The 18,965-nt window shown below is 35.9% G+C and overlaps 2 protein-coding genes across 6 annotated transcripts; one reads left to right on the plus strand and one right to left on the minus strand.

Annotated features, from left to right (window-relative positions):
- The first annotated feature begins 757 nt into the window (after nt 1–757).
- On the plus strand, nt 758–1,892 carry LOC692844 (short-chain dehydrogenease/reductase). The gene is given in 1 exon segment (NM_001046689.2): nt 758–1,892. A coding segment is annotated over 1 exon segment (765 nt). The 5' UTR covers nt 758–948; the 3' UTR covers nt 1,714–1,892.
- Nucleotides 1,893–2,145: 253 nt separating this feature from the next.
- On the minus strand, nt 2,146–18,563 carry LOC101739963 (protein takeout). 5 transcript variants are annotated; one of them, XR_009976212.1, is made up of 6 exons: nt 18,186–18,322; nt 9,153–9,381; nt 8,322–8,452; nt 6,191–6,328; nt 3,568–4,289; nt 2,146–2,598 (listed from the first exon to the last, which is right to left on the minus strand). XR_009976212.1 is itself a non-coding variant. In XM_004927088.5 (6 exons), the coding sequence occupies exons 1-5, from the start codon at nt 18,244–18,246 to the stop codon at nt 4,138–4,140; spliced, it is 711 nt and encodes a 236-aa protein (XP_004927145.1). In that variant the 5' UTR covers nt 18,247–18,563; the 3' UTR covers nt 2,146–2,598; nt 4,135–4,137. The 5 variants fall into 5 exon arrangements, 3 of the variants coding, with proteins under 3 accessions (XP_004927145.1, XP_004927146.1, XP_062531131.1); XR_009976211.1 differs by having other exon boundaries at nt 3,308–4,289; XM_004927088.5 differs by having other exon boundaries at nt 4,135–4,289; nt 18,186–18,563.
- Between the last annotated feature and the right edge of the window lie 402 nt (nt 18,564–18,965).

Below are 18,965 nucleotides of genomic sequence, written 5' to 3' on the forward strand. Positions count from 1 at the left end.
CATTCAGTGAGCCATTATCAGCATGATTCTTCTTAAGTTGTTTTGTTCTGGTTACATGGCTTAAGTTTATTGTGAACTGTTTTATTTTTCATATTAGATTTGTTCTCAGTTTCTGATTATTATTTCATTATTTTTATATATTTAAATAAATAAAAAAATTTTTTTTTTTTAAACTTTAATAGTAAATTTAATAATATTGATAACCAAGCAAGCAAGAGAAATATGAATATTTATGGTTTTATTTCTACACTAGCGGCACGCTCCGGCTCCGCTCGGGTCTTTAACAAAAATATCAACGACGTTTTTTTATTTTTTTTTAAATAAAAGAACACTTATTGCGGCATATCTGTTATAGTTAGACATATGCTGTCGCGACACTTTTTGTAAATAATAATGTGTTCTATAAAGTCGTAGTACATTATTTTATTCTATCATCAATAGTCTTCGCAGGGCACGCGATGTAAAGAATATTTTAGGTATTTTTTTTACACCTTGGGTTATATTATTGGAGTTTTAGTAAGGGCCCTAATTTTTTTCAAAAAAGATTATAATATGTCACTCGGGAATGTGTACCTTCCAAACTGTGAAAGAATTTTTCAAACCGGTTCAGTAGTTTCGGAGCTTATTCAATACAACAAACAAACAAATCTTTCCTCTTTATAATATTAGTAGAAGTAGAAATAAACAATATGTACATACGGTACGCAGAACCTCTTAAAATTTGTACAACTAAACAAATGACAGGCAAAGAACTCCACATAGATAATACATTTAATATATTGAGAAGTTTGAGAAATCCACAGTAAATATTATAAGTGACTTAAGGTTTAATTTAATGAGTTATCATTGAATTACATAATTACGCTTTGATAAGATTATTCGTGTTTGTTTTATTCACAACAGGAGGTCTTTAATACGGTTTCACATTGAAAATATTCAGAAGTAACTATGAATTTTGCCGGCAAAGTCGTTATCGTAACCGGTGCCAGCTCCGGAATTGGAGCGGCCACCGCCGTATTCTTATCAAAATTAGGCGCTCAACTATCTTTGACGGGAAGAAACGTGGAGAACTTGCAAAAAGTGAGTAAGGACTGCGACAAATTTGCGTCAACACTGTCAATAACCGCAGATTTGACCAAAGAAAGTGATATTGAGAAAATCATTAAGAAAACCATTGACCATTACGGAAAGTTGGACGTTTTAGTGAATAATGCCGGTATTATTGAAACTGGAACCATCGAGAACACCTCCTTGGCCCAGTATGATCGTCTTATGAACACCAATGTGCGTTCAATTTACTATCTGACGATGCTGGCGGTCCCTCATCTCCTCGAAAGCAAAGGGAATGTTGTAAACGTATCGAGTGTTAATGGGATTCGCTCTTTCCCTGGAGTTCTGGCATACAACATCTCCAAAGCATCTGTTGACCAATTCACTCGCTGTGTTGCTTTAGAATTAGCACCGAAAGGAGTCCGGGTTAACTGTGTCAATCCTGGAGTAATTCTAACAGAGCTACAAAGAAGGGGAGGGTTGAGTGAGGAGCAATATGCAGCATTCTTAGAGAGGACTAAAGAAACTCATGCATTGGGACGTCCAGGTAAACCAGATGAGGTGGCAGCAACAATTGCATTCCTTGCCAGCGACTTGGCAAGTAATATCACTGGTGCCAGTGTGCCAGTCGACGGTGGACGTCATGCTATGTGTCCGCGCTAAATTTGAACTACTATCATGAAACAAAATCAGGGTGCCATTTTATTACAATTTGATTTACCATAGTATATAAGCTAAATTTTATATGCATTTAATGAAAAATCGGGAAAAACATAAGTTTTATTATATAAATATGTATTCATTTTTAAGATTTTTATTTTAATAAAGTGCTATTGTTGGTATTGTTTTGTTTAAATTTTTAACTGTTAAACTGGTACACAGAATGCGACCGGGCATCTCTTAATTTCTCTCTACATTAATTAGCACTTGTCTGCGGACAGACTTGGGAGACAAGCATATTACAGCCTTCCTTGTTACTGCCATGAAATACCATTTTCCACATAATGTTTATAACTTCCTTTTACTTATTTAAAGTAAGTATTTACATGTGCTGTAGTTTTTTGATTATTCGAGAATTTGTAAATGAAAAACAAATTTATCACATTTTTTATTCATAAATTATTAAAATAGATTCTAGTAAAATAATTATAAGGTGTTATAGGTACTTAAAACTTATTATCACTGTTTACTGAACACTTCTCTTTTATCTGACCTCACAAATTATTTAATGTTCACTTGTATATTCTCTAATATTACTATTTATTAGTTTCATTACTTGCTTAATTTAGACTTTTCATTTTACTATTAAACTACATCATTATAACTAAAAATACAATCAGTAATTTAAGCAAATTTTAGGTTGAAGTTGGATTTCATTTAAGTAAGAAATTTAATTTTATTGTTTTAATAGTTCATTAACAGGTACAGTAGCAAATAGCTTTTTTGCCTCATCAACGCATGCTTTGATAATTTGTTCAAAGGCGACTGGTGCTATATCTCTGATCACAGGCTCCCAGTTTGTGTTGATAGCTGTATGTACGGTTTCACCTGGAAATTATAGAACATCTTTATTTTACAGATTGTGTTTTGATTTGACTGGTGACTTATTCCCAATATCATTTCGTTATCTAGTTTAATATTGATAACTCATTAAATTAAGTTATTGTTATAGAATGAAGTGGGTGATATTTGAAGGTTATCAGTTTAGAGCAGCATGGAGTTTACACCATAACGTAATGTAGTTAAGAAATTATAAAGAGTTTTGGCCCAAGATATCTCATTAATGTCTTTGGCCGTAGGCCTACTTAGTACTCCAGCATTAAACTGCTATTTATTAATGGCGTCAAAACGAAAGTTCCTATCGACATTCTAATATATTAGTGTATTAACCAAATCTTAAGTAGGTAGGTATAAAAAGAAATAAATCATAAATAGGATTGACGAAGTATTTCTTCTTTGGATTCTTGAGCGTATAAGAGGCGAATGTTGAATTCTGTCTACTTAAACTTAAGCGATTGGGGGATGAAAATCCCTGCTCAAAAAATACGATAGTGCAAAATTTACATACATTACAAATGATAATTAAATTTGTTCAAAGAAACACACGAAATGCCAACGTGCTAAATCAATCGTTGCTAAATTACATGCAAAAAAGATAAGTGCGCATACGTCAAGCAAATATTTTAAAGATAGGACACATTCAGAATTGAAGTAAGCAGCTGAAGCAAAAATAAAAAATCAAATTAAACTTCTTAACTGTAGATAAAATGGCACTTCATTTCTAAAGTTTAAATCGTAAATATAATTTTTTTATCATCAGATGAGGATGATCAAATTTCGATGATGCGAATAACAGTTGGGGGACATTCTTCTCAATAATTATATAACATGAAATAACAGTAAAACTGTTGAAATTCTGTTGAAAGTGGCGCCATTCGAACTGATAGTTTCATATTTTTAATGAACATTATAGTGAGGGGTAGATCTCAGGGGTATTTAAAACTATGGGTTAGTCACCAGTATCGAACTTCGAATTTTAATCTTCCTTTAACACAAACAATTTTCAATTTTATACAATAAATACATTTAGACGCGGGCGCACGCTATTCACACTCAAAACGGAAACGCCCGGAACATAGATTATACACTGTTGAAAAGATTGACATAGATGCTAACTATGTATAGCGAGCGGGCATACGGCCGCGAGAGTGACGTACCGGTCGGTTTGCTACAACATGATAAATCTTAGACAGCACCAAAATTGAACTGTTTAGTAACATTCATAAGGTCAAGGTGCTGGTTTTCCATTATAAATAGTTATTTAAGAATAAGCGGTTCTCTTTTGAAACAAAACGGGACTTAATCGTTAAGAATCTTATTTAATTCTGCATTATTTGTACCATTTTAATTTCTAACTAATTACATCAGCCACTATTTTTTGTTGTCTCGTTTTCTTTCTTTGCGAGTTGCTAATGACAAATTAGTTATAACAGGGGTAATTAGTAATAACATAACATATAAATTTAACCTAAAGAATTAGCATGAAATATAACAGTTAATAAAATCATGAATTTTCTACCGAACCATTCACGGCCGTAATAATTCGGTGGCGGGAACTGCTCCGAAAAGTTGTTTTACTTTCTCCACGCAACTGCTTATGATCTGGTTGAGCGCCGGTGGTGCTATTTCTTGCATTATAATCTCCCAATTTTGATTGGTGAATTTTTCTGTTGTTTGAGCTGTAATTGGAGAGTGGAAAGGTGCATTTGATACTGTGCTTTGTGTGTACCAGTGGAGATTGTTATTGCGTAACAGTGCGTTTCAAAAAAAAAAATATCAATGAGTATCAGTAGCACTTTGAAAGATCCTCGTTCCAAAAAGGTTAAGCATAGTTTGAAACTATCGATTAATAATAAAGCGTATAAATAGACTACGCAAGTAAAATTAAACAACAATATATTCGATACAGAATGCAAATTTTGGAAATTTCAAACAACTTTGTTTCATGATTATTTTTAATATGGTAATGCTAATTATTGTTAAATTTTTTAATATGTATGAATGTCAATTCGCCTACTAGAGTGATATTCAATTTTGCTAAATTTGAAACGCACGATTACGTACGCACCGAGGAAAGTTGAAAAAAAATGTGTGAAAAAGGACTAATAGATCCCTAAGGGTTAAAATAGTTTGTGCCCTGAAGGAAGTAACTGATCCAATGAGAACAAATGGCAAATATGGTTTTTTTTGTGACGGAAAGAAATTGTCGGAATTTTGTCTACATATTATTATAGAAGGCGGTAGACAAAGTATGTTGTAATTGAATCGATTTTTTTTTGACGAGCATACGACCCACCTCATGGTGAGTGGTTACCGTTGCCCATGGACTTCAGCAATGTCAGGGGCAGAGCCAAGCCGCTGCCCAAATGATTAAAATCCGCCTTCGAGTTTCATGTGAGACAGAACTCACTCGACGCATGATGATGGCAAGGCAAAGCGTTTCGCACGGAGCACATGTTTCCCAACGAGCTTACCCCCGTGGACGCGAAAATGGTCACTGTCTGCGCCACGATCACTGAGCCCCGATTGGCGGTCTACCCGAATTTTGTCTAGATTTCGCTACTAACTTGTACTCCCGGAATACTCCGCTGGGTTAGAACCAGCGTCAGTCAGCGAGTGCGGTCATCCAAGATCGGGTTGTTCTTTTGCAAGATGCGTGTAAAGCAGCTTACACATAATCTTTTTCGGTCTTGGAAACCAAACCAGTGCACGGAAGTGATCCAAAATATATAGAGGGCCAAGATTCGAGGGAGATTCCGAGAGAAATGAAGAACGCGAATGAAGGAAGGAGCAGATGCCCTCCTTGGTCCTATAGGCTACGCTCCATATGCCCTTATAAATATTTAATCCCGTATTTAATAATCAAATATCTTACGTGCGGAAAGTAATCGTTAATCAAAATATAATGTTCTTTCTGACCAAATCTTTATAATTAACCTTTGATTTATGTTATGACCCAGCGATATCATTCGATTTAACCACACTATTTTGTTATTGTCACAATAAAAAAATACGCGGTTACAGCTCTTGAAACTGAGAATAAGTTCAAAAAAGAAGAAACTAAGAAATCAAAATCATAAAATAAATCAAATATTAAACCTAAGTTTATTGGGCAACATTACTTACTTTTCAGATATTGTTCAGTGACTACATATATTCTTACAACCCTTGAATTGAGTACATAAACCTTCTATTTTCTTTTGAACGAGCGAGTGAACGAACTCACAGCCCACCTGATGTTAAGTGGTTACCGGAGTCATAAATGCCGTCACCTACCTTGAGATATAAGTTCTAAGGTCTCAGTATAGTTACAACGGCTGCCCCACCCTTCAAACCGAAACGCATTACTGTTTCACGGCAGAAATAGGCAGGGTAGTGGTACCTACCCGTGCGGACTCACAAGAGGTCCTACTACCAGTCAATTATTTTAACCCAGTATTTTAACCCTTCAATATTGCTCGTATTGTTTTTTTAATGAGCACAGAAATCGTCGTGCTTCTGCATTCGGGTAGCACCGAGATCAGAGTTCAGTTTGCGTTTTGTTACAATAATAATTTTAGGTAGGTTATTTGTTTATTACCTAGCTCCTTGTTTCCCCCGAAGAGGTTGTTGAACTTGAACTGAGCTCGGTCCATTTTGTAGTGGTCCTTGTAGCCGGTCAGCACCCAGTGGCCCGCGACTGTCGTGAAGTCGTAGGTGACCACGATTCTCAGGTTAGCTAATGATTAAAAAAAATACATCATTTTCCGGTTAAAGTCCAGCAGTTTAAAGTGGATCCAAATTTAATTTCATACGATTTCTGACCTTAGTACAAGATTATACAATAACCAGATGGGGTAGATGGTTAGGGTCCAAACCGACTCATCAGCAATGGGAATGTGTACTAGATATTTCACTGTTAGTTCTACTTGTCTAGAAATGTTAGTATATGACGTAAGTTGTGAGTTTGCGAAATATTTCTTTGTTGTTATTTTTTTTCTTTTTTTTATTGATTAGATGTGTGGACGAGCTCACGGCCCGCCTGGAGTTTAGTGGTTACCGGAGCCGATAGATATTAACAACTTAAATGCCGTCATCTACCTTGAGATATGAGTTCTAAGGTATCAGTATAGTTACAACGGCTGCCCCGCCCTTCAAACCGAAACGCATTACTGTTTTGAGGCAGGAATAGGCAGGGTAGTGGTACCTACCCGTGCGGACTAACAAGACGTCCTACCACTAGTAAAAGTGCCCGTGTTAGATTTCAAGGAATTTTTGAGCAATTTCTGACTAATCTGTAAGTTTGTTGGTTAAGTGTTTTTTGTAATACATGATAGGTGTGCGACGGTTCGTCAAAGTATTTATTAATTGATGAATTTGTTGAAGAATCACTCCTGTTGTTGCTAATTTTAATTACGATTTTAGGGCTACTTTTCGAAAATCTCAGAGACGCGCGATATTGGCTTTTTCAATTGTGTTTATTTAAATAACTTTTCGTCGTTGTTCTGTGGTACACTTTGATGTATCAGGCTGATTTATTCCTCTAATGTGTATGTGTGTTCAAGTTACTTAAGAACGTGTACCTACAATTGGACTATTTTGAATGTAAAGCGTGTTTAAATATTTTCACGATCAAGGCTCTCAGCATACATTGCTTTGAATACTATCAAGTACCTACGCTGTCTGAGACGTTGAGTTGAATACTTAATACATTAGTTTTCATACGCCAAGGCTCTGCACAGGATATCAAAATTTTATAACAATACTGAACTGTGTTCTCAAACAATTAAATAATCTATCTATCTATCTATACATATAAAAATGAATTGCTGTTCAATAGTCTCGCTAACACTCGAGAACGGCTGGACCGATTTGGCTAATTTTGGTCTTGAATTATTTGTGTTATTCCAGAGAAGGTTTAAAAGGTAGATAGATATGAAAATGCTCGGAATTAAATAAAAATAACAATTTTGTTTTTCTTTGATGTGTCCTCGAAAAGTTTAGGTCTATTATTTATCGATGGAGGCACTACGAAGTCTGTCGGGTCAGCTAGTAATTAAAAATATCTTTATTTACCAATTATAACTCAAGTCGTATTATTGTCAATAAATAGAATTCTGCGAACGAAACGACTTATTAAAACGGAAAGGTTACGACATCTGTGTAACATCCGACTGTGCCAACACCGTGACCCTGTGGTAATTGCTGTGTTCCTTCAACGGGTTAAGCAAGTTTCCTATACTAGTACGAACACCGGCTACTTATGGTTTAATACCTTTTATTTATGAGACGAATTCACGACGTGCGTGATATTGGGATACAGAAAATCACCCAATGGGAGAATGGATTCGCGTGCGGCTACGCCTGCCATACCCTTCGAATTGAAACACCTGCCTGATTCGTCGCAAGACTAGGAACGATGTGAATATTTTTCTGTTCGATCGTCTGTGACGTTGTGTCGCACATGTGTCCTTGGTCCCGTATGTGGCATCAAGTGGGGTCTTCAAGCTAACGAAGAAGCTAAAATAGCCTCTCAAGGCTATCAGAACAGGTAGGGAAAAAAAGACCCCCCTTGAGACATGGGATGCCACATACTGGACCAAGGACACAACACGGTCACGGCATTCTCTTTGTGTTGCCTATGGACCCTAGTAACGATTAAATATCAGACGGGCTCCGAGAACGAAGGTTCGTAAATAAATAATTTTCTGTCTGTGTGATTTTTGACTTACTGATTTTAATCTTAGCAGGTCCGTTGCCTCTGATGGGCAGGATCAGCACCTGACCGTCCATAACGTAATGAGCCTTCAGGGTGACATTGGCCGTGAAGTCTATCGTTGCTTTGCCTTTATCTAAATTTATTCTGAAAAAAAAAAGAAAAGAAGAATTATAATTTTTTGACCGTTATGGTTATTATTGTGTATAGAAAAAATGTTTTCTAAATAACGGTTTTGTAGTATGAGCTTTATTAGTTTCGCTGGACATGAGCGGTCTACCTGCCTGTTGAGGTGATTTGAGAGCCAATAGACCACACACCTTATAAACAGCAGCCCGTTTTGCGGCATGATATTAAATTCGCGCAAATGCATGTCTTCTTGTGGTCAGACACGAGCGAATGTGATTGGCTATTACCTAACCGATGTCAAGATAGGATGAGGTTCTCAATCCAACTGTATTGTTATGTGTGTTATCTCAGAGATTTTTTCTACGTGACCGAATTCTAATGATTTTTTAGTATTCCAAGGCTGGTGCTATTAAAGACGTCCCATCTTCTATTATATCAAGATCTGACCAATAGTTTTTGAGAAATCCTTAATATTTAACTGACTTTCGTCTGCCCTGATGATATTTTCATTTTATTTTGTTAAAGACTTTTGTTAACTAACTTTTGTAAAATGAATTGATCAGTAGGGTCTCAGAAGACGCTTTGCTAACTTTTTGACTACTTAGGTAAGTCCGTCCTGGTAGGTCCTAGGTAAGTACGTTGAATGTTAAGATTGAAGAAAATTATCATTGTATAAAGCTGCACGTGTAATTTGATAACTTGATTTTCAAGTACTTACTTGTAACTATTAATTTTAGATCCCCTCAGGCCGGTGACCACGGTGTCTGTAAACGTGATCTTCAGCGCCGGATTGTTGACCTCCACGGTGCCCAGTTGGACCGGGTCTAGGGGTGCTATTCCCAGCTCAGCAATGCCATCAGCGAACTTTGGAGCCACCACTTCTATCACTTTTTGTATGCATTCGTTGAGGTTTGGATCTGACGCTGAGCACGGACTGATGAAGGAAGCTGGAACAAATTATTTTATGTTAAAAATATTCTATGTTCGTGGAAAATAATCGATTTATTTCTGCCTAAGAAACTAGGATACGGTTCCCTCAATAAAGTTTCCCGTAAATACTAAGGTTTACATCAATAAATAAAATTAAGTATGATTTCGAACTAGAGGTTTGTGTTAGGTATAATAGGACTTTCAACATTCCTTGTTTGTTTGTTTAAGTGAATTCTGAAATGGCGGGACCGTTTTTAACGACAATTTATTTGGAGGATGTAGAATTTATACGAAATATTTAGACTGTTGTGCTATTTCTTGGAAACATTCCTTGGAAGGCCAAAAACAAATGGTGCTATAGTCGGATTTTTAATTAGACGAAGCCAGCTGACAGTAGCTAATGTCACTTTGTGAAATAATGTTGCTATATTTAAAGTAATAGTGATGCGTTCAGTTCTTGCTCAATCACATGAATGAACAATGAGTGTGAAGAGTTAATCATTAATTTCAAATTATAAAAGAATATAATTTATATTTTACAATGAAATTGTATTAAAGTGCTCCAAAATATGTTACTAGTAGTATGTAACTACTGTTTTTTTTTATTTTCATTACCTACCTATAATTGTTCTATTTTATACATCTATAGTTTCAACTATATGATGTATTGGAAATAGGACAGTGTTACAAGCTTCCTCGCAATGTTTTTCTTAATGTTTAAAACACTCGATATTCGGTACAGGTAGAAACTATAGGAAAAAAAAAAGAAAAAAAAAAACATAATATTTTGCCCGTATAATTAAACCCCGTACCCGATATCGGCAATTCGGCACACCGACTATTCACTAGACAATCGAGGCAATTTCATTAATTCAGAAGTTTTTTCAATCGTTCACTTTGTCACAACACTATTTTTATTTCATCAAAACCTGTCAACACAGTAAACGTCAGTTGACTTCGTCTAATAAAAAATCCGACTATAGTTTCTTCACAATCGGAGGAATGGTTAAGGAACGCATACAGGACAAACACACGAACATTCATTTTATTTATTTATATAGGTATTTTTCGTGTAATATTTAGACTTTCTGTGTACGAATAATTGACAAACTTTAGAACGGCGGGGAACCAAGGTGGAGGCACCAATACATCTAATTAGTGATACCCTGTAACATGTGTGTAATCATATATTTACGTATATTTTGTTTATAATGCAAATCAACAAAAATAAACAAATGAGTTGCTTTTATGAATATCAATAAAAATAACAAATAAAACGAATGAACAATTTATTTTGGTAGACATCTCATTATTGTGGATTTACGTGTATTCAGATTTTTGTTTGTTTAGATCTTTGTTCGCGCCAACAGCAAACAGAGTAACGAACACATAACACCACTTAAGACGGTTGCAATAAAATATATCACAATATATACATATTTAAGTTGGCAAATATTGCGATTTGTAAATGCTAGTCAGAACATTTGGTGTAGAAACAAAGTTCTGTAGTCAAAACTTGGCCAAGGTAAGTCTAGATTCTCCGCGAGGAAATTCAATGGAAACTACCAGTTTCTTGTTTTCTTTTTCACATTTTAACTTGAAGTCGACAGGCTATTGGATATCAGCATCCGAGTAGTTGATTTGATAATTATAGATTAGTTAATGAGTTCTAAACAAAATAATGATATTAGTGTGGTTTGTTATTTGTATTCTCGGTATATTATGCTCCGAACACATAAAAGTCAAACACACCAATTAAACAATATATATAATGTAATATGTGTACAATGTTCTATTATAAAGTAAAAAGAGTAAACAAGTCGCTAGGCACTACAAGACACAAATTAAAACTAAAATTATAATACGTTTTACAATCAACATAAATCGACGCGCGCGAATCTGATAGCATGACGTCAAGGGACACCTGCACGTTCGGGAACTCCGATCGCATCCGATGACGCCCGAGTGCAACCGAATGTTGCACGCTACATTAGAAATAATTTACAATATAGGGTATTAAGACAACATTGGACTTCAGCATCAATGTCACTATCCACTGCGCGGAGGGCAGGAAAGCGTGGAGGAACGTAGTGAAAACAACAGTTCTCCGTAAAGGTCACGACCCTCAGCACTGAGAAACACGTTACAAGGAGGAGGATAGTTGATTAATATTTTATCATTTAATGGCTAAAATAGGTAGAGGAGTGACCCGCCTTGTGGTTAAGTGGTAACTGAAGACTAAGCATATTAGTAACGTGAATAATAAAATTATAGTTATTATAAAAATAATTTAAATTCATTTATTTATTTGTCTCATAAAGGTACAAATAGAGATTAACCTTATAATTTATTTTGTTAGCTTTTCAAAGCTTCTTAGTTTAGGCTTTTTTAATATATTTTTTATTCCTTAGTATGGTGGACTAGCTCACAACTCACCTGGTGTTAAGTAGTTACTGGAGTCCATAGACATCTACAACGTAAATGTCGCCACCCGCCATGAGATATGAGTTCTAAGGTCTCAGTATAGCTATAACGGCTGCCCCACCCTTCAAACCGAAACGCATTTCTGTTTCACTGCAGAAATAGGTGGGGTAGTGGTACCTACCCGTGCGGTCTCACAAGAGGTCCTACCACCAGTAATAAATACTTAGGTTAGGTTAACGGATGTCGCGGACTAGTGTTGAGAGAACATGTGTGTGTCGGCATGTATGTGTGTATATACATAGGTATGAATGAACGAATTGGGCTCAGAAATCAAAAAGCAGTTCACTTCGCAGTCTATACATTATTTGAATATTGCCATTCACCTCGATAGACGAGGTCAAGGCACTTTGTGGTGTTGTCTAAAGGTTGCCGCACTCTGATTAGAAAAGTTTAGCTCTTTCGTCGCAGAAAATACCAAGATGGTAGCACCTTAGGTCTAAAAAGAAAGTTTAAGTTGATATAGGTATTGGTATATCGCTCAGGCTGTGCAGATGGTACCGTTAGCAGCAGCACATGGGATATTTAGGTACACACATCCAGTTTTACTGAGCTTTAATAAACAACCATTAGGTATAAACTTTATATATGTGTGTAGGTAGGCAGTGACTTGGCTTTGCCCCTGGCATTGCTGAAGTCCATGGGCGACGGTAACCACTCACCATCAGGTGGGCCGTATGCTCGACTGCCTACAAGGGCAATAAAAAAAAAAGAGAGAGGTCATCCCTGTTTTCCAATGACAGCACAAGAGCGCATTATGCGGCATAATGCTCAACGTTGAATGTTCCAACTACAGCAACTCGAAGCACAGTCGAGTCGGTATCGATTGCGAGTATCACGCGAGAGCAGTACTTTTGAGAGTGCTCGATTGTGCTTCGAGTTGCTGTAGTTGGAACATTCAACGTTGAGCATTATGCCGCATAATGCGCTTTTGTGCTGTCATTGGAAAACAGGGCATCTCATCACGGCTGGCAGCCCCGTAGCAATATAGATATTTGTTAAAGTGTCACCACTCCTTGAAATTGCCTACATATTGGAAGTTGTTACGATTCGAAACGATTCAGAAAGGAGATTCTTATCTATTTGCTTTTTTAGAATTTCCGATATTTTATTTCAAACCAAGTGGGATAATAACGTTTTAAATTTTACCGTCACGCCACGGTAATTGTGCTTACGGATACTAAGTAGCCCTGATGGTCGCTTGAGGTAAATTTTACTAATAGTTCCTTTGAATTGCGTTTACTTTACTTAATAACTTAAGCGGTGTACTTATTGAATTGTATTGTCTTTTTTCGACCATTATGTTATTTCATTGTTATTTTACAGATTACATGACATTAACTTAGAGCCACATTAGTGTTCTGTTGTAAGATTATTTCTATTGTGCTAACATCTAATTCGATGCGAATCGAAATTCTATGATTGAATCTGATTAAGATTAGTCTAAAAGCAGAATTTATTTCTCATGTCCTACACTATATTATATATTATGTACTGCTGGTAGAGCGTCTTGTGAGTCCGCACGGGTAGGTACCACCACCCTGCCTATTTCTACCGTGAATCAGTAATGCGTGTCGGTTTGAAGGGTGGGGCAACCGTTGTACTGTAAAACTAAGACCTTAGAACTCATATCTCAAGGTCGGTGGCGGTATTTATGTTGCCACTGACCTTGGGTCTATGGGCTCCAGCCGTGAGCTCGTCCACCCATTTAAAAAATAATAATTAAATAGGCAATCTAGCATAGCGGCTAGTGTCTAAACGGAGTGATAAAAATTTAATTTTGAATCCAAAGTCGATACAGATACATTTAAGATGAATTTTCATTCTATTATAATAATTTTAATGCACACACTAACAATGAGGATGTAGAGACGCGAATATCGAAGTGAAGCAACCATAATTATATTCTGCGTTTTGTTTTAATTAAAACATTTGAGATCTCGAAGCGCGCTCGTCGCAATGCAGTCCACTCGGGAGTTCGTGTCAATGTCGCGTCTTGTGTAACACCGGCGCGGCGCTCACGTGTCGACGACGGTCAGCTGTCTCTGGCTTACCGTTGCGTAAGTCGCTACAAGATCTTGCAGCTCGCTGAGATCTTAAGGATAGAAGGCTCGAATGCTTCACTCGCAATAACTTTTGTAAAATAAACATTAAACTTTGTAAGCCGGTTACTGATGAGATAGCGTTGCATCCAATAAAATATGTAAATATGTTATTCATCTGCTTAAAGCGACTTAAATTACAATAAAATTATTATTTTCTTCTCTAAACAAAGCAATTGTTTTATGGTAAATTAGTAATGACATTCCGATAAATATTAACTACTCCTTAAGGAATCCTGTAAACGTTAAGGTCCGGCTCTATACAAATCACGCAATAAAAATAATATTTCACAAGGAGGCATAAAGAATTAACCGCACAACAGTTTTGAACACCATTCACTAGAAAGTTGTACATTTTTAACCAAAGTATCAAGATCAACCGGTGCTAGTACAGTTTGACCGCGAAAGATGTTGTAAGGCGAAGATTAGATCTTCAAACTTCGATCTTCTACGTTTTCTAGCTATGTAGATGTACTTATTTATTATTATTATTATTTATAACTTCTTATACTAGAAAGTATAAAGGCGGACTTAATGCCATAGGCATTCTCTAACAGTCTACCTTAGGGGAGTGCAGAGATGAAGCTTGGTAGGTGTAGTGTGAAGGTGATATTACTTAAACATATGTGTATATATAACATACATAATACATAGTACATACATAGTACTTAAATAAATACATATACATAAATATATAGATATACATAAATATATACATATAAAAACATATATAAACATATATTATCAATTAGATGACTCTGCTAACTCTCTGAGAAACAGTTCTCGAACTCTTTCTTTCGTTCTCGATCTTTATAAATTGCTCATTTAAGGTATTTAAAGAATTTGCGACATTTCACGATTATCAAAATCATAATATAATATCAGAATTATGAGGACAAAAACATCTAAACATCTACTTAGGTAAAGAACGAGTCGTGAAGGGATATGAGCCTACTAGTAATATTTCTAGATCAAACTATACTATTAACCATTGAGTTTTACGTGTATTCGTAATCATCAATTAGTTGGTGAAAGCTGAAATCAAATATCCATGAAATTAAGCATTATATTACATAACGCTATGAACATAGAGGTCAAACTTACATAAATCGTGCAAAATATTAGGTTTTACTGTTGTAGACAAAGATTCGTCTTCGTTCAATTCTATGCTTCAGCTACAACGTTTAACTTTCATATATGATAACATAGTTGAAACTCTACACTCATACACTCTGCGAAACATCTTCTCATACACTCTGCGAAACATCGTGCCACATGGCGTCGCATCGCGAGAGCATCGGTATCGCAGGATCCGACTGATGCATGACCACGACCACTCTGTCAAGAGTGTACGACTAGGAAGAAGAAATACTCATTCTAGTGTACTATAAAACAATGACAGAATATGGCAACTAATGAAGCAACTGTGACGTCTTAATTACAACAGAATGCCACGATTGCTATATAAAGTTACAGCTTAAGACACGCCATCAGCTGTGAAATGTTTTAGAACGCCACGGCATTGTTACAATATAAACTGTTTATCAACATATTATTATGAACATTAAATTAATTCGTACTCATCATAGTATCTTAGAATTAATTTTTCATTATTTTGTTCTCTTTTTCTTCTCTTTCTGAATCATTTTAAAGGGTTTCATTTAACTTTAAATTTACCATAAATACCTTTCATATAAGGTCTCATTAATGAAACATTACAATTTATCTATATAGTGTCTGCTTTTTATGTTTTTTTTATAAAACCTTTTTACATGTAAATTTTCTTCAACTTTCTTTTTGGCAATAATCTCTCATTGTTCCCTTTCTTTTTAGACTTCCTCCAAATAGCTTGAATTCTTTCTATCTAGATGTGATAGTGGCCTTTTTAATCTCCACAACCAAATTCATCATGTTTTAAATAAAATTCGTCTTTAATATCATCACTTCTTTGGAATACAGGTACTCGTAAAAGTGCGATTGTCTCACGTGTCTAAAGAAAGCTCGGAGTAAGTTTACAAAACTGGTTTGGCATATCAAGATTTACCACTGATTAAACCTTTATGCAGTTTGGAGGGTCGACAAGTATATTCTTATTTTCCATAAACGTGCGTGCCTTTAAGGGTGCTTATAATTACTTAATTGCTTACCGGCATACGAAGAGGGGGTGAGGGGTATTATAGTGAGTTCCTCTGGTAGTCGAAAGCAAGTAATAAATTAAAAACACGCGTATATAATCTTCAAGATTCATCTTCCGACATAAAAAAGAACGCGACGTCTGCGGACTACGAACGTAATTAAATTCTTTTTTTTTATTACCACGGGAACAGACTCATACGTCCTTCGAGTATAGCCAAGCAGCTTACTACCAGGACTCTTTTTTAACTTTATTTGAAGAAGGACATATAAGCGCTCAGAAAACCGCGGATAAATCGCAGAAATACAATTGCAATTGCTCCGTAATTGTAATTACATGAACAAAATGGTCTGCGACAACACGATAAATCTAAAGTACATATTCGAAATGTAAAAAAATGTAAATTAAAACAATAATATTTATAAAAAACGCACGAGTAAAAACCGTTAAAGTTGTGGGACTTTAAACTAACACCACAACACCTATAGCTTTGTAAGATTGACCTCATTGTGCGTCAAATTATTAATATTAATGAATTGCCCAACTTAATCGGAACCTACCAAACTTACCGAATTTACTAAATGGAAAGTTTTTGTGAACAGTGAAGTGAATTTTACTGAAATTGAAAAAATTTTTTATTTATATACAGGTAGGTTCGATCTAGTGTTAGCAGGCTCGATAGAAATTATTGTGTACTTAAAATAAATTACAAATCATATTCAATTCAACTCAAATCAATCACATACGAAGGCTTAAAAATATTTATTACGAAAAAGCTTAATAAGTTTCCACATTATGTTCCTCCGAATCACCACCAGAATCGAATCACCAGATGATACATTCTTTTCAAATTCAGAATCACTTATTTTCATGCTTTCACCATTATTATCCGACTTCAAAAAAGGACGAGGTTCTCAATTCGACTGCATGTTTTTTTATGTTATCTCATAACTTTTGACTGAGTGAATCGATTTAGATGATTATTTTTTTATTAGAAAACTGACGCTTCCCTGTGTGGTCCCATTTCAATTTAGTCCAGTTCTGATAATGGTATCCATGAGAAAACCATATAAGTCTTAAAAGTGCATTAAGTACCTACGTGCGCGACAAATAGATGAATAACTCAATAACTCAATATCACGCCAACCGATTTTGATGATTATTGTTTTAATGTATATTAATTTGTTTTGGTATTATTTTTTTTCTATTTGAAGTCGGTTTTTGTTAAAGCATGTCTATTTACAATTATTTTGATCTACACAAGTCAGGTAATAATCTATATATATAAAAACGAATTGCTGTTCGTTAGTCTCGCTAAAACTCGAGAACGGCTGGACCGAATTGGGTAATTTTAGTCTTGAATTATTTGTCGAAGTCCAGAGATGGTTTAAAAGGTAGATAAATATGAAAATTTTCGGAATTAAATAAAGTTTAGGTCTTTTATTTATCGATTGAGGCATTACGACACATTACGAAGTCTGCCGGGTCAGCTAATAATGAATAAAAAAAGATAAGCGTTTCAAATCAATGGCTCTAAGCTAGGAGCTAAGTTTGTCTTAAGCGTATGTACCGCAAACACATATTTAAGAAGACAAAATAGAAAATAAGACCTCTACTATATTTTTAGCAAAATTTTGACTCCGATCTCGCAGTCCGCGCTACTCATTAGTAATAGAACAACAAAATCATCGATTAAACAAATAATTAAATTAATAATATGTATATCTATAGTAGTGTACTTTCTTCGTGATCCCTATCGATAAAACCGCATTCATTTATTTATTTATGTATACACAGAAAAGAAGACATAGTACAGAGTAATAAGAAAATTATGTACAAAGGCACTGCTTATTTCTTTAAGAAATATCTTCCAGCAGACCTTCATCTGTGACACAGGGTTAATAATCTAGAAAATAAATATTGAATTGAAAAAACTGCTTATTCATTTACTTATTGATGTATTCCAATAAGCTTTTAACCCATTTATCCTTAAGCTCTCGCATTAGGCAGAAGTTGATAGGATAGCGACCTCTTTATTTGCGGGTTTTACTCTAGGAACTACTTAATAACTTTTAGGAATACCGAAAACACAATAAAAACTTACGTAAATTCCCCGCTGAAACCTCGGTCGCGGCGACGACAGCCATCAAACACCACACTATCATGGTGATTCTATTAATTTAATCAACTGAAGTGAATGCAACGTGCGTCCGTCTGACCGACTGGTGGACTGTGGTGCCGCTCAAGTCGAACCCGCATTTATATGTTACGCAAGACAGTTTGCAGTTAGCGTACATATTTTTCGTTCATTACTACTTTAGGTTGATGTTTTATCCTGTAGTTGACGTCGAAACCTTTTTACCTTTAGCCGATTTTTTTTTATTGCCCTTGTAGGCAGACGAGCATACGGCCCACTTGATGGTGAGTGGTTACCGTCGCCCATGGACTTCAGCAAGGGGCAGAGCCAAGTCGCTGCCTTCCGCTCAATACTCTTGCGATTACGATAAGATTACACGGTGTGTATGTAACAGTTCCCGGAAACAGAGAGGGGTGGTGAACTAATACGATAATCTAAGCACGAGCCCTTCGTCGCAAGCGATGGGTTCGACGACAACGGTGACCGGTGCTTGAGCTACCAAAAAGCACCATTAGTGGATCGGGAGGATCTGAAATGACGTGTTTGGGGCGACGTCGACTGCTTTCCATTCTTTCCGCAGGATAGGGAATGTAGTTACTGCCGGCCACGATGAGAGGGTTCTCGTGTCGTGCTGCTTTATCAAAGTGGCGTATCGACGCCGACTGCAGATACTTATTGATGGACTCTAAGTCCAGGTCGTCATGGAGGTCGACGTTCCTGACGAACCACGGGGCTCCAACGGCTATC

The sequence above is a fragment of the Bombyx mori genome, chromosome 23 (assembly GCF_030269925.1).
Source record: "Bombyx mori chromosome 23, ASM3026992v2".
NCBI lineage: Eukaryota > Metazoa > Arthropoda > Insecta > Lepidoptera > Bombycidae > Bombyx > Bombyx mori.

Excerpts from the sequence above, each read along its gene's own strand:
- LOC101739963 (XM_004927088.5), bottom strand. The coding sequence starts at position 18,246 with ATGATAGTGTGGTGTTTGATGGCTGTCGTCGCCGCGACCGAGGTTTCA. Across the intron at positions 9,382-18,185 it reads GGTTTCAGCGGGGAATTTAC|CTTCCTTCATCAGTCCGTGC; the intron begins GTAAGTTTTTAT and ends AATTTGTTCCAG. Across the intron at positions 8,453-9,152 it reads TCTAAAATTAATAGTTACAA|AATAAATTTAGATAAAGGCA; the intron begins GTAAGTACTTGA and ends TTTTTTTTTCAG.